The 16,409-nt window shown below is 35.2% G+C and overlaps 1 protein-coding gene across 1 annotated transcript in view; it reads right to left on the bottom strand.

The window, feature by feature from the left end:
- PTPRQ (protein tyrosine phosphatase receptor type Q) overlaps window positions 1-16,409 on the bottom strand; it is a 239,279-nt gene that overhangs the window by 111,123 nt on the left and 111,747 nt on the right. The window contains exons 26-29 of the mRNA XM_067698707.1: window positions 16,126-16,401; window positions 15,601-15,752; window positions 11,167-11,308; window positions 8,282-8,551 (exon numbers count right to left, since the gene is read on the bottom strand). Of these exons, the coding sequence (XP_067554808.1) occupies window positions 8,282-8,551; window positions 11,167-11,308; window positions 15,601-15,752; window positions 16,126-16,401 (840 nt within the window). The remainder of the gene's footprint in view (window positions 1-8,281; window positions 8,552-11,166; window positions 11,309-15,600; window positions 15,753-16,125; window positions 16,402-16,409) is intronic.

Below are 16,409 nucleotides of genomic sequence, written 5' to 3'. Positions count from 1 at the left end.
AGGGGAGAACCTTAGATTATCGATCTGAGACTTTTCCAATGTATGTATTTAATGCTACAAATTTCCCTCTCTTCACTGCTTTAACTGTTTCACACATTTCGATATATCGTATTTTCATCTCATATCAATTCAACACATTTTAGTTTACCATATTTCATTATGTCTCTTGAGACTTCCTTTTTGACAAATGTATTATTTACAAGTACCACTTTCTGCAACTGATTCGATAAACATTTCAGCTCCAACTTTGCATGCTGAGAACACTTAAACATAATTTTAAAACTCCCCAAAAAGAGATCTCCATGCCTTGATAGTTTCACTGGAGAACTCAACCAAATGTTTAAAGAAGAATTAACACAAATTCTACACAATCTCTTCCAGAAATTAGAAGAGATTTGTATTATAAAGCTAGTATTCTCTGATACTGATACTAGACAAAGACAGTGAGACTCATCAAGAAAAAAAGAAAGAGGGCTCAAATCAATAAAATTAGAAATGAAAAAGGACAAGTTACAACGGACATAGAAATAAAAGGATCATGAGAGATTACTACAAGCAGCTATATGCCAATAAAATGGACAACCTAGAAGAAATGGACAAATTCTTAGAAAGGTACAATTTCCCAAGACTGAATCAGGAAGAAATAGAAAATATGAACAGACCAATCACAAGTACTGACATTGAAACTGTGATTTAAAAAACTCCCAACAAACAAAAGTCCAAGACCAGATGGCTTCACAGGTGAATTCTATCAAACATTTAGACTTCTCTAAAGTTAACACTTTAGAGACTTCTCTTAGTTAACACCTATCCTTCTGAAACTATTCCAGAAAATGGCAGAGGAAGGAACACTCCCAAACTCATTCTATAAGGCCACCATCACCCTGATACCAAAACTAGACAAAGACAGTGAAAAAAAAAAAAACCTCCGCAAAACTGCAGACCAATATCCCTCACGAATATAGATGCAATAATTTTTAACAAACTATTAGCAAATAGAAATCAGTAATAAGTAAAAAGAAGTACACCATGATCAAGTGGGGTTGATTCCAGAGACCAAAGGTTTGTTCAGTATTAGAAAATCAATCCATTTAATCCACCATATCGACAAGCCATATTAACAAGAAAATTACATGAACATATCAATCAGTACAAAAAAATTTATATAACATTCTTAACATGACAATATTACAGAAAATGGAGAGCAAATTAGTGGTTATCAGAGGGTTAAGATGAGCAGAAGTACAAGGAGAGTGGGCAGGAGTTGGGTGTGGCCATAAAAAGGCAACATGAGAAATTATTCTCATTAAATATTCTCTATATTGATTGCACTGATATAAATATGGTGGTTGTAACACTGCACTGCAGTCTTATGAGATGTTCCCATTGGAGGGAACTAGATAAAGGGAGCACAGGAGTTCCCTATATTATTTCTTATATATGCACGTGACTCTATAACTATCTCAAAATAAAAAGTTTAATTAAAAAGATTTACCACAGAAGACATGCCTTTCTTAGATATTTTACCACATAATTGTCTAAACATAATTTTGTGGCTGAAAGTTTCTACTTCAGGCACCCAAAGTATGCATACTGAGTGTTCACTGTGTCTCTATCACTCTTCTAGGCCTGTATATTGATTGACTGATTCATTCATTCTTTAATAATATATTTATTGAGTATCACTGTACGCCAGATGCATTCCTGGGCACTGAAAATAAGGGTGAACTGCACAAAGGAAAATCCCTGTTCTCATGGAGCATGCACTGTAATGAGGACAGATCCACAGATAATGATACCTATAACAGAGAAAAGTAAAGCAAGAAAGAGGCATAGAAAATTCTAGCTGGGAGGAGTTTTAATCATAAATAAGTTAGATCCTCTTTGAAGAGGTGATATTTGAGGCTAAATTTCTTTTCAAAGATGAAAGAAGAGACACATACATTACTAGGGAAGAGAATGCTGGGTTGAAAAAGGACCTTACGGACCATTAAAATGACTGTGGATTTTATTCTTTATGATTTGGGAGATTCAGTAAATTGGTAATGAACAAATCCTTCTCCATCTGAAGAGATTACTGCAGGGTTTTAGGAAAACGACCAAAAAAAAATCACTGTTTTCAGAGTCAATTTATGTTGCTTCCTACTCTAAATTTAGCAGAGTACCCTATTTTCCATAATATTGTATTCAAATTTCTGCTACAACTATACAAAGCAGAGTAAGGTCTACCTGAGTTATTCGATCTCACGTCCTATACTCTTTTCAATACAGCACCCTCTAGTCAGGCTTCCATCTCAGCCTTGACCCCTTATTACATTCCTTTGTACTACTATGTGTTTTCCCTTGCTGTGTCTTGGAATTTCTATTTACTCCCCTCTATCTATCTCACCATTTTTCATGAATAGCGATGGGGCCGCAGAGTGGCTTACCATAAGTGCTTTAGCATACCCATAATCTTCAGGTCTACCTAACCTCCGCCATCTAAGATTGCTCAAATAAAAAGAAGAATGTTCTTTGATATGTACAACTGACATTTTCTCATAGCATATTGAGGAACAACAAAAAGAATATTTAGTAAACTTAGCTATTTTATTAATCTATACCAGGTAAATGTAAGTAAATATTAGTATACCTGACTATGAAATTCAAGTTTCAAAACCATATCATCATCTTCTAATTAGGTTACTGAGTCTAAACTTCTATAAAGCAATTCCAAAGCTATCAATAAGCAACATCCAGTTCCTATTCCACTTCTTCAATATGGCCTTCCATAAAAGATATTTCTCCTGAATTCCTATTTGATTCAATCTTCAATCCACACAACTGACATATTTATGTAGGTTTGTGTTTAATTGCTTTATATTTATTAGATACGTCTTTACAATAATGGTGGAGTTATTTGGACCTGCAGAGCCGAGATCACCAATGCCATTTGGGATTCAAACTTGAGTCTTGAACCCCAAACAGAAAGCCTGGACTCAGTAAGCATTACATGAGTATATACTGGTCAAATGTCCACCACACCACAAGTATAAAGGATACTTTTCACCTGATGTTCACTCTTAAGGAAAGTATTATATTTAATAATTAAGTCTGTATGAAATATATTTTGTAAAGCATTTGAACTTCAATTAAAGTAGCAATGCTAATAGCTATTTCTCTCTGATCCATGACAGGCAACTATAATGGCTTTTGTGCTTTCTACAATTACTGACTGGTAAGTAGAAATGTGCCAATTCACTTGCTTAAGAACAAACAGGATCACACAATTTTCCTGCATGTCTGACTTCTCATCTCGACTGAGGAGAGCAAGGTCACTGGGATGCAGACAAAGGAAAAAGTAAACTTCTTTTGAATTAGCACATTAATTTGCAACCTTGAGAAAACTTTTACCATCCACATCCACTCTATTAAATGGTACTTAAGAATGGTCTAAATTCTTATAAATGGTATATCTTATTTTTTTAAAAAAGCTGGTAAATGGGAGTTAGATTTTGTCCTAATCACAGTTCGCCCAGTAATCTCTACACTGCTCACAGAGGCCCACAAAATAGGGATCCAAATAAAGTACGTAACAAATACATTTCTTAAATACTTCTTAGGGGAATGGCGGTCATGGCTTTGTAGAAGAGGCCTGAGAGTTTACATATATGCTATTAAACAGTACAGTTATTTGAAACAACCAAGTGTAGAAGGGGAAAAAAACAGGGATATTAAACACACTCCCATTCGGTGCTGATCCATTAAAATATCTGCAAGCTCAGTGGACTTCCAGTGGGTCCATCTAGGTGCCTAATACCTCCTACTGAACAAAAAGCTAATAAAGAAATCACTGCTGAAAATAACACCCCTAAAAACCACAACTGAGTATTTCACTTTCCTTCAATTAAGTTCTGGGCATCCAAGGGATATAGCTTATTTTCCTCTTTTGATTCTAAATTACTGAACTTGGAAGAGCTTTGAATAAATCCAAACTGTAAAATTATCTTCCAGGAAAAAAAAGACAAATTTTCAAACTCAATATTAAATCACCATATTTACTAAGATTTGAAAATAATAGGAGAAGTGCATGCATTTTGAACTAATTTGAGATTTTAAAAGTTAAGTCTTGTATGCACTTGAACTTGCTATAATATTTTTATTGGTACATATAATATACTTGGACAGAAAATGCTATTAAAATTACCAGGTTTGGGGGCCTTCATCTGTATTTGCCTTATTCTGACGTGTTTGACTGCGACAATGGAACCAGTTTAGACACTGAACACTAATCTCCTCATAAATTCAATCATCCATGATGCATGTTTAACTGTGCCCAATATGACCAAGTTTACACTGAGAAAAATACCCAATAATCCCTGGAAGGAATGTTAAGGTCAGACACTAGGCAGCAAGGGAGTGAGCCAAATTTCATTTCACTTCATGTCAGAAGTACAGAGTCAGTGACTCACAGCTGACTTTACACTGTGACTAATCTTAGACCACCATAAATTAGAAGTTTGCAACAGCTATAAAACTGCTTCCATTCTGAACAATGAATCTCCAGTTCCTACTAATGTCTTATCAACAAACAATTCATGTGAACCCAGATAAAAGCAAATTATTTACCTAGTAAAAATTGTAATCATAAATACAATTACATGCTAGATCTGAAAATTAATTTTAAAGATAAACAAATTATTTAAATATTTTTAAAGCAGCAGTTAATACTCATGTTTCATATGAATGACTCTCCTGAATTGAAAAAACTTACATTTGCCTGGGAGAAAATATCTATAATTTTGCCTGATGAAAGTGTGGAAATAATACATTGCAGTGGAGTAACACCCTTATGAAAAATTATGAATTTCATGAGAAAACAATTCATTTCTTTCTTTTACAAAAATCTGAGTGCCTAGAATGCCCAAGGCTCTTTGCTATGAACTGTGAGTAAAATAAAGACAAATAAGACATAGCCCCACAAGCAAAGAGTATACAGTGGAATAGAATGGTTCTCAAATTTCAGCACTGTCTCTCACCTCACATACCTTGTTTAAAGGAAGATTTGTGAGTTTTATTTTCCAAACTCTGATTCCACAGGTCTAGAGTAGGGCCTCGGGGATGTACCTTCTGATGCAGGGAGAGTCAGCAGTCCAAACTTTGAGCAACATTTGTCTTCAGTAGTAAGGGAGCACATAATACATGGTACAATATGCCTAATACCTTCCTAATTCATTGGTTTAGAATTCCTTCAGTCTCCATTCATGCGATCTTTTAATCCTGACTTAAAATCTAATTCAAATCCTTAAAGGATTTTTTTTTTAACAAAGACCTGTCCTTAAGTTCAGGTGGCCCTACATCAAGTGTATATACTTTGATTATGCATCTCTGTTCTACTAATTAAACTTCTGCTTCATTCCTGTGACTGAGCAGTCACCTTGAGTACCAGTGGAATCAATAATAATGAGTCCTCTGCCTTGTTCTCTGAGTTCTGAACCTCTCATTTATCTCAGAATTACTGTCCTGTCTTTCATTGCCAGTTCTCTAGGACTCAGCTCCCGTCCAATGATCAAGACCATTTCACCTGGTACTAGACCACCCTGATGCAGACCACCTGCCTGCATTTGAACATATTTCCTTCTCTCAGACTCTGTATAGCAATGATCTGCTGCCCACCCACTGAGGAAACACCTGCTACCCCTTTCTGGACCTCTCTGACACTGTTTGCCTGTCCTCACTGCTACACATCACCTGCCATCAAAATTCCTGGGTAATCTAGTCCAGTAATTCAGAAAATTTACAGAGAATCATCAGAGAGATGCTTAAAACTATAGATTCTTGGGCTTCATCTCTTGAGGCTATGATTCAGCCAAATCTAGGGTGAAGTCTAGGAATCTGTAGTTTTAATGCTTAGCATGTCATTGAAGACTTAAACACACTCACACACATACACACACACACACCCACTTAAGCTGGGCTTTTAAGAACTAATACAATTTTGTGTGACGTAGAAAGGGAGTAGGACAATCTGATGGTGAAAAGTATTGAGTAAGTTTAAAGAAGAGAATCTAATCAATTATTAGCCCATAGCAGGTGCTTAATAAATGTCTTTTGAAATGAATACATGAAATCTAATGTGTGAATAAATAAAGTTTGGCTTCAGTTATATGAAGAGATGCAGTGCAGGAACAAAAGAATGAAAAGCTAGACAGAAGTCAAATCTAACTGGTGATGAATTCTGGGTATATTTGGTACACGATGAGAATAGGTAAAACATTTGGAGTATTCTGGGCCATCTCTTATACATAGTACCTTTCATTACCACCTCTATGCTTCAGATACCTATATATCCATGTCTGCTTCTCACCCCTCAGGTAATAAAATTCAACAGCCAACACATAAATGCTCTAAATTGTATGTTAGAGCCAATTCAATCAAAATAAGTGGGTGGAAAGATGGTACTGACAGGCAGGCTGAATGAGAATCCCCAAAGGGGATTACTACAGGAAGCAACAAGTCTGATATAAAATGGGGGCAGTCAAGTTGAAGAAGGGGCAAATTGCAGAGCCATGGTGGAGACTGAATTGATAAGCTCTGATTATATGTAGGAGAGATGGGAGGAAGAATCACATAAGAAAATGAGGCTTGATCCCCAACTGATTATAAAGAACAGGTATAGAAAAGTGAGGAAGAGAAGGAGAATTCATGTTACACAAATTCCATTTTGAATATGTTTAGGGTTGATATACCAACCAGGTCCTCAGCTGAAATTTTCTAACAATTTGTGTGGCTGTTGGTGTGTGTCTGTGTATTCAAGAGACAGAGAAAGAAGATAAAATGCAGGAGAAAGTAGACTAAATTGATGGAGTTATGTTCTAGAGGAAACACGAGTTTGAAACAAAAATGAGCAGTTAGATTCCTGAAAAGAGAAAGGCAATGACATTCCCAAGGGAGGCTACCTTGAGAGCATAAATAAAGATATCAGTAAATTTTGAAGGAAGGCAAATCAATTCTCTTTGATGCTATTAGTAAAATGAATAATAACATCAAAGATGGATCATAGTGGGGGTAGACCATGTTCAGAGTAAGAGCAGAATTTTCCTATGGAAAACTGATTAAGTGTAAACAGGGATGTAGATTGTGGAGCAACTGGGAGAGCTAAAGAATAGCTGAACAAGATAGAACCATTTACATTTTCTCCAGCACTATTCATCAGCCAGCATCCAGTGAAAACAAACAGTGGGGTCCTTTCAGAGTTGGGAATCTCCTGGAAGATGAGTTACAGTGACACGCCTTGCGATGTAAGGAGCAAGAGATAGTTGTTGTTGCAACACGTCCATTCCAGATGAATAGGTAAGACACTAAAGTCTCAAGAAATGTTGCCTTGAAAGGATGAGGAGAAAAAGATGCTGAAATCAGAGAAGGTACACCACGTCTTGAAGTTCTGTGGTTTATAGCCTCAAAGATAGAAAAGTAGAGTAAAATTGGGTGATGCTGATTTCAAAAGGAGGAAAGGGTTAAAAGATATTTCAAAGATAAGGATCGAGAGGTGCCAGAAGTAAACAATTATGTCAATACCTACAGTCCCCAGTAGGGAGGACCTCCAGGGAAGTGGTGTTATTGGGAAGGAGTCAGGTTTTCATTTATATGAAGAGGTACAATATTAGAGAAGGTAGAAGATGAAAGAGATTATGACTTAGGGTGGATCACTGTTAGGGAAAGTAAGAGTCTTCCTCTTTAAAGACTAGAGCTTAGTGACCTAGATATTTTTATTCCAATAATACAAAAGATGAAGGCTGGTATAAAGAGAAGGAAGTAGATGAAAGGAGTCTGACACTGCAACTTTGGAATTCAGGGAAGCATCAAGAATGCCATAAATCAATTAAAAAAAGATATATATATGTGTGTGTGTGTATGTGTGTATATATATGTTACATATTCATTCCCTATTTTAAATTACAATACAGCATAGTTCAGTAAGTTTGGTGTTTGTATAATAAGAAATAGATACTTGTAAAAACACAATGAAGCAGATTTTCTCTTTTTTCCTCCTTTCAGCCTCCCAGTGCTATGGAGGTGGTTCAATGGACCACACAGCTGGCCCTCAGGTAACATGTGGGATAAAAAATGTATGTGTTATATTTTTTAATATTTCTTTTAAAGTTTTAGACAAATGTGCTATAAAGATTACAAAGGTTATTGACAAACGTAGGACACAGTCCAGGAACAGTTTTGTGTTTCAGGTTAGTTCTTTCAGGTAGATTACATGCTTCAGATCAGTTACCTGTTTCACATTAGTTACCTGTTTCGGGTAGCGTGCTGATGTTGCATGCACTTTCATCACCTTCACCAGCTGAGGTTGAAGCTCTTATTTTAAAGACATACGAGGTATTGGCGAGAAGTTTCATGAAAGTATACATGTGATCTTGGGGAGAGATTTTTGTAGCATTCCTTTCAACTGTTATCATATAATGTGTAATTATTCCATTTGCCTTTTTGGGTGGATCCCACTTCACTAAAGCTGACTGCCAGCTAGTTGCCATACACTGTATGTTCTGTACAACATCTGGAACTTAAGAGATAAGCAAATGCCCAAAGTTAAAATTTATACACATGTAGTAGATAAATGATTTCATTATGCGATTGCTAGATAAAGTCATGTTTAGGAGTAGAGACAGAATAAAAATTTAACATATCAACCTTTCAATGTGCGCTCAAAAAATTCTTAACATGGGCTGAATCAAATGGCAGTTGGCCCATTTTCTATGTTACCATATTAATCCTTACAATACTGAATCCATCACTGAATATTCTCCTAGGCCCAAGCAGCAATCACATCCTCAAATCCTCAGTAGCAACTATGTAGCCAGCCTCAAGCTCAGGCAGTGGTTGAAGCCTGCCCTCTTTACCTCTTAATGGGAAGGAGCAGTCTTAGCCATACTTTATGATGGAGCTTTTTAATGCAAAACGTAGATGTAGGTGCCTCACTGAACTGGGTACTTCTCAGGGAAATGTCTGATTATATAGTGTCCCCTAATGTAAGCATAGCTCTTTTTGCCACACTAAAAAGAGGAAGCTATAAAGAAAATTTGCATAGAGTCAATTTGTGGATTACAAACAGCAAGCAGTGAAAAGAAACAACTTGTCATTGTGCAAAACATAGTTATTTACAGAATATTCAAGTAATCTTTGACTTGCCTACAGTTCTCTCCTATGGTGTAAATTTCTATCTTTACAAACGCTTCTCCCTCTGTAAGATAAAGGCATCAAAACTAAAGGAGAATAACTTGGGGGGGTGGCATTTAAAATGAAAGAAAAGACAATTCCTAGGCTGATCCAGGGCTCTGGCAGCTAAATATGGTTAATTATTTGCTTTCTTATTTTCAAAAACATATACTAATACCAATAAATGAAAAAGAGACAGTTGATAATTAAGTTTAGATTATAAACCTGGATTTTGTGAACATCTATTTCACTGACTCTCCAAACTTAAAAACAATTAATTAGCCAGCTGATAACACTTCAAGTTCAGAATTTTATTTAACCAATCAGGGCATAAGATTTTGTGGAATTATTTTATTTTGCTGGTAAAAAAAATTTTGTTGGTTTACATAATACTGTCTACAAGATTAGCCTTGATTTTTATCAATCTAATATGTGTGTAAATAGTTAAAATGTTTTTTTCTTTACGGGTTTAGCCTTTTTCTATAGTATCACTCAGTTATGATATGCATTTCCTACAGTCACGTCCAGTTTGCACTAGAGGTCAGACGCTGATGTTCTAGTTCAGTTTCTTCACTAATTCTCTCAGCCCTTTTCATCTAATCTGCCTGAATCATGGCTTCTTCATCTGAAGTACGGAAACAGGGGCAACCGTAATGTTTTTTTTAGTATTTGTGTGTCCAGCACTAATAGGTGCTTCATATGGGTCTTTTCAAATATTTTTCCCAACAACCTTCTGGGTGGCTACTGCTAATGTGTGTTTCTTTTCAGTTAAAGATACAAAGGCTCAGAGGAGGCACGTGCCTTTGCCAGGGTTATACAACTAGCAAGTCGCAGAACTTGGATTCCAATCCAGACACTGACTGCAGAGCATGAACTCTTATCCACTATAAATACTACTTACTTAGCCTGTCTTATAGGCATGCCATGAAAATAGTATCAGGTATTCATAAATTAATGTAAAATGGTTAATTTATCAGTGAGTGGTCTCCAATTTCAATTTAGAGATTCACTAAAACAAAAAGAAATGCACCCAGAGGTACAGGGAAGAAATGACTAGAGCAGGATCTTGTGCTTATTCAATAATCATTGACTAAAAAAAAAAAAAGAGTGAGTAAGAGTTGCCTTTAAAAATATGGTCCAGGGCTTCCCTGGTGGCGCAGTGGTTGAGAGTCCGCCTGCCGATGCAGGGGACACGGGTTCGTGCCCCGGTCCGGGAAGATCCCACATGCCGCGGAGCGGCTAGGCCCGTGAGCCATGGCCGCTGAGCCTGCGCGTCCGGAGCCTGTGCTCCGCAACGGGAGAAGCCACAGCAGTGAGAGGTCTGTGTACCGCGCAAAAAAAAAAAAAAAAAAAAAATATGGTCCAGTTGAGAGAAGGAAAAGTATTAAATCATTAAATCAGTTATAAATTAAAACTATTCAGTACACAGTTGAGTTATGACATGTAGGTGATGCACAGGTAAGTTGTTTAATTAGAGCGATGGTATTTCAGTCTTCACAGTCCCCTCCACATGTCACAAATGGACTACGGGAAAGTAAAAGCTTACATACTGACTAGTGCTCTTCAAATGTCACAACACATCTTCTTTAAAAAATTACAGATTTTTTTTCATGAAAATATAAATCAACCTATTAAAAGTGATTAATGGTTCATTTCTCCTTTTTTTCCCAGCTGTCTCAGATGGTACTAAGAAGTAGGTAATTTTTACATATATCTAGAAGCCTACTTTGTTCCTAAAGTAGTCTTTTATTTCAGCTTCCTCAGTTCAAAGTGAAAACACATGTGTAAATATGTATCTATTTAATTGCAAACAAGACAACCCAGCCTATCCTTAAAGCACTGAAATTCAACTTCCCTTTGAATGAACAATTAAATATTGATAGTCAAATAAACTGAGAAAGGAAAGGGAAAAGTGTTAAAATACAAAATCAAACATTTTAGGATCCAAAATCCATATCTAACCTGATTCTTGGGTTGTGAATTTTACTACGTTACTAAATTGATTGCCATTTCCAACTTTAGTAAAGGCAGATATGCTGATAGAATAGGTGCTGATGGGTTCCAGTCCAACAAGTTTGGCTTCAGTTTGCAAACCTGAAATATTCTGAAAAGCAGAAATAAAATTCTTTGTCACAATGCATCATCAAAAAACTTATTTATAACTGGAAAAAATATTTAATACATCAAAATTATGTCTTCTGTGTTTAACCTATGATTTAGTAAGCACAGGTATTTTTTATTAAAAATTTAAAAATTAAGCATTTTTTGTGTGTGCCCCAGGGTGTGCTCAGCTGATAAAGCGAGGATGAACTGGATACCCTCTCAGCACTGAAGAATCTCATAACTGCCATTTGTTTTTAAAGCTGAAGTGTTTTGTTTTCATTTTGTCTCCCTGATTTTTACTTGGAATTACATACTGATTACTTCCTTAAAATTTGCTAAAATTGAAGTCCTCAATTGAAATCCAACTTAAGAGCAGTCAGTGGTACTTGATTTTTCTTGAATTCATCTAAATTCATTTTTTAATTCTCAGTAGCATTTTGTGTAAATTAATTTATTCATCAGCTATTGTATGGTAGGCACTGGGAATACAGCAGTGAATGAAACAGAACCTCTGCTCCTATGAAGCTTAAACTATGAGTTTTCCCAGACAACTCCTAAATTTCTAATTTTATGCAATCTCTTAGGAAAATGAAAAAAAAGAATGAAACAGTTATCACAGTTGTTCAAAAGAGGATATTATTTCTCATAGAAAATTTTACCATCAAATATAAAGCCTTCATTCAAAGAGAATTGTCCTAATAGAAAGAGCACTTAAGATTGATAGTTACCCTATGGAAAAAGAAGACAATCTCCTATGTGGTATAATTTTAAGAATACTGCATTATATCTAATCCAAAATATAAACTACTTTCACTTATATATTAAACATTTCAGTGGCAGAAATTTAGCAAGAATACTAATGCTCAGGGCACTCACGGTTTGAATCATATTTTAAATTAATCTCTTGCAAGTCATTGACATACTTTATGAACTCACTGTATTACGCTGTTTCCTTTCATTCTTCCACAATTACTATTTACCAAGCACACTGTTAGATAACCAGGGGATTATAAAGATATATAAGACATGGTCCCTGTCATCAAGGAATTGTTATATTAATTAGAGAAATCTACCAACAACTGCATTCTAAGAAGAAATTAAACACAAGCAGGTAAATTTTGACTTGGGTTAGGAAGGGTGAGTAAGTACCCAGAGAAATGACTGAACTCAGGAGATTATAATAAAAAGTGTGAGTAGCTTATTGGATAGTGGACAGACTGACAAAGTAAGTTGTAAGATGGAGACATGAGTAAGGAATATTTCCAAACATAACAGGACTTTTTTACTGAATAAAAAATTTCTTTCAGTATGTGTGAGTGACCTGAGTTACCAGCAGACCTGGGTCTTATTTATCTCCAAATGGATTAAACTGGATTGACTGAGATGGCAGGAACATTTGAAGTGGTTCTGGAATTATTATGCCTCCAGGAACTCACATATAATCTGAAAGAATAGAAAAGAAAAGAAAAGAAACTAATAGTTGGGACATAGAGGTAGCTGAAAACATAGAAAGGATAACAGGACAACACACTCAAAGAGAAAGCCACACAGAGGAAGGAAAGCAGATAAAGAAAACTAGATGTTGAGAAAGGAAAAAAGATGGCATGAGGATACATTTAAAGGAATTTGAAAGAAAATAAGGCTATGAAAATTCATGGAAGACAAAATAGATGTAAAAAGGAATAACTAAAAGTAGTAGATTTTAAAAGAAAACTACTCCTTCCACCCCAAAAAGGATATATTTAATACTTTATGGTATAAAGATTATATCTTTGCTACTAGTGAAATTTCAATGGTGGCATTTCTATTGAGAAAACAGATGCCTAAAACTCTTAGAATATAACCTACCCTCATATTCAGGTAGAGGAGTACTGTCATTTCAGGCTTAGTGCTATTACAATGCTGAATGGAATTTGTTCTTTTTTTTTAAACCATATACAAAAACAATAGCTACCGTGTTTATCATATGCTGGGGATTGTTCTAAATGCTTTATATAGATTTTCCCTTACAATCTTCACTTTTTAGTGGATGTATCTTTACAGCTCCCATTTTGCACTTGAGGAAACTGAGTCATAAGAATTTAAGCAACTGCCCTAAGGCAGAACAATAAGTCTCAAAGTCAGGCTTCTAACCAGAAAATTTGATGCCAGAGTCCTTAATTCATGACTGTGCTAACGGTGTTGATGGTAGAGATCTCTGTTCTGAGGAAAAGATCACACATACACATCCACACTTCAATATACATACATGTTTATCCTAGGAATGATCACATTCCTAGGATAATAAAGATTATTATCTTTAAAATATAGAAATATAGAAAATGATTCCTTTTCCCCATTTGATACCTATTTACCAGTGATCCATACAGACAAAGCACATTAAAAAAAAAAGGAAAATGTTAAGATTAGACTAGAAATAGATACTAGAGGGCTAGAGACTCAGCACCATTAATGAAATTTCACACTGCTGGGAAACAGATTCCACATTTATGAAGAAATACAATTTGAATTCTACTCAGCCTATCAGATTTTAGAGTAATATCTTGATTTCCAAAAAGAAAATCATTATTCCTTATGACATAAACTTACGCACTGCTTCTGATTTTTACTATTCACCTTTTAAGCTACACATGCTATAAAAATGATTTACCATCAGTAATAAATTATAATGCATATAATATTGGGGACAATGTTTATGCAAAGTTTTTGCACTCTCCTTGCTGCAACTAAAGAGCATTCCAGTACTTCATTTGCCTTTGGAAAAAAAATAAGAACACTTTCTCAAATAAATGCTAGTTAATTACAACATATTTTGGCAATTAAATGCTAGAAATCATATAGGTATATTTGAGACCCTTTGTTACATCAGTTCTTTGGGTATTTTTCATTGATTCTGAAACCTAAAAATGGAGGAGTGAAAGGGCATTTAGCATTGAAACTAATTAGCATTGAAAGAAAAAGAATAATGATATATTTTAAAAGACCAATTAGTGTGGGATTACATGCTATCTGGAAAGGTTAACAGAAGTCCAGTATAAACACTTTTCTGAACAGGTTAAAAACATTCATTTGGTACTTCTTTTAACAACAAATACAATAGTCCCCCCTTATTCACAGTTTCATTTTCCACGGTTTCAGTTACCCACAGTCAACCATGGTCCCAAGATATTAGATGGAAAATTCCAGAAATAAACAATTCATAAGTTTTAAATTGTGAGCTGGTCTGAGCTGCATGATGAAATCTTGAGTTGTCCTGCTCCATCTTGCCCAGGGTATCAATCAACCCTTTGTCCAGCATTTCCCACCCATTAGTCAGTAGCCTTTTTGGTTATCAGATCGACTGTCAGATAGTGCAGTGCTTTTGTTCAAGTCACCCTTATTTTACTTAGTAATGGCCCCAAAGTGCAAGAGTAGTGATGCTGGCAATTCAGAGATGCCAAAGAGAAGCCATAAAGTGTTTCTTTTAAGTGAAAAGATGAAAAATGTTCTCAATAAGGAAAGAAAAAGTAATCGTATGCTGAGGCTGCTAAGATCTTCGGTAAAAATGACATTTCTGTGACATTCTATGAAATTGGGAAGAAGGGGAAAAAATGTACAAGTTTTGCTGTTGTACCTCAAACTGTGAAAGTTATTGCCATAGTATGTGATAAGTGCTTAGTTAAGATAGAAAAGGCATTAAATTTGTACAAGAAGATGTTTTGAGAGAGAGAGAGACAGGGACCACATTCATATAACTCTTATTACAGTTTGTTATAATTTTTCTATTTTGTTATTAGTTATTAGTTACAGTTGTTAATCTCTTACTGTGCCTTATTTATAAATTAAACTTTAGAAATTAAACTTCATGTATAAGAAAAAAACACAGTACATATCGGTTCAGTACTATTCATGGTTTCAGGCATCCACTGGGGGTCTTGGAATGTATCCCCTGTGGGTAAGGGGGATGAATGTAGAAATATATTACCCTTAAGACAATAACAGGTTTTAAATAGTCTGAAAATTTTTACTCTATACTTTCCAGCATTAACAAAATGGTGCAATTACTTCCTAACTTATAGCTATCTAGAAGTTACAAATTCTAAGTAAAACGCTATATGAAGTACTCCACTTCCATATTTGACAAACGTTTGCTGTGTTTTCTGCAAGCATCCTTAAGGTGTAGGAAACCAAAAAGATTTTTTAAAAAGATGGTCCTTGTGTTAATTAAAGCAGTCCATTTTCCCCCTGCATGTCAATACTTTAATTGACTTTCTAAATTTTTGAAATAAATATACAGTGTTATCATCAACCTACCTTATAAAATATAGTATCAGTTTCATGCTCATGAATTTTTAAACTATATACTTTAACAATACCGCCTGGAACAGGACTCGGGCTCCATTTCAGCCATACAAGGTCTGAAGTGTAGTTGACTAAAGTCAAATTTTGAGGAGGTGCTAAAGGCACTGCAGGAAAACACATTATAAAACTTATATTCATAACATTTTTTAGCAGAAAAATATCATCGTGACTCTAGCTTCTTGAAGACACTAGTTAAGAAAGACTTATAAACTGATCATATTTTAATTTCAGAAATAAAGAGCATAAGTAATCATGCTTTTGTACTTGGAACTCAGTAGTTCCAAAGTAGCTTTAAACAGAACACCCTGTTCTGAAGATCAAATTAAAAAAAAAATGTTCAGCAAAGCAGATGAATAGTTGTCAGGCTGTTACAAATAGACAATCAAATATCCTTTCATTTTCCATGCTGTTCCTTAAAAAGAGAGAGCAAGTGCTGCAACAGTGAAATCATTGGAAGAAATATGGATTCTGGCTTACCTGACTCATCTGTGTAAAAGAAAAGAACACTGGAAGGACCCAGTCCTTTTATAGTTCTTGCAGCAGCAAAAAAACTATATAATGTAAATGGTGAAAGCTCGTCCAGTATTAGATAGTTATCAGAAGTAACAAAAGAATAATTCTCACTTGGTCCTTGTAAAATTAAATCATAACTTATTATTGCACCATTTGGTTTTACTGGGGGATCCCATGATAAGAGAACTGAGGTAGAGGAAAGGTTTTTAAAAGTGTTGATTATTGGTGAAGTTTCTGGGACTATAAAA

This window comes from Pseudorca crassidens, chromosome 11 (genome assembly GCF_039906515.1).
Source record: "Pseudorca crassidens isolate mPseCra1 chromosome 11, mPseCra1.hap1, whole genome shotgun sequence".
Lineage (NCBI taxonomy): Eukaryota > Metazoa > Chordata > Mammalia > Artiodactyla > Delphinidae > Pseudorca > Pseudorca crassidens.
This window is presented reverse-complemented; position numbering and strand designations above follow the sequence as displayed.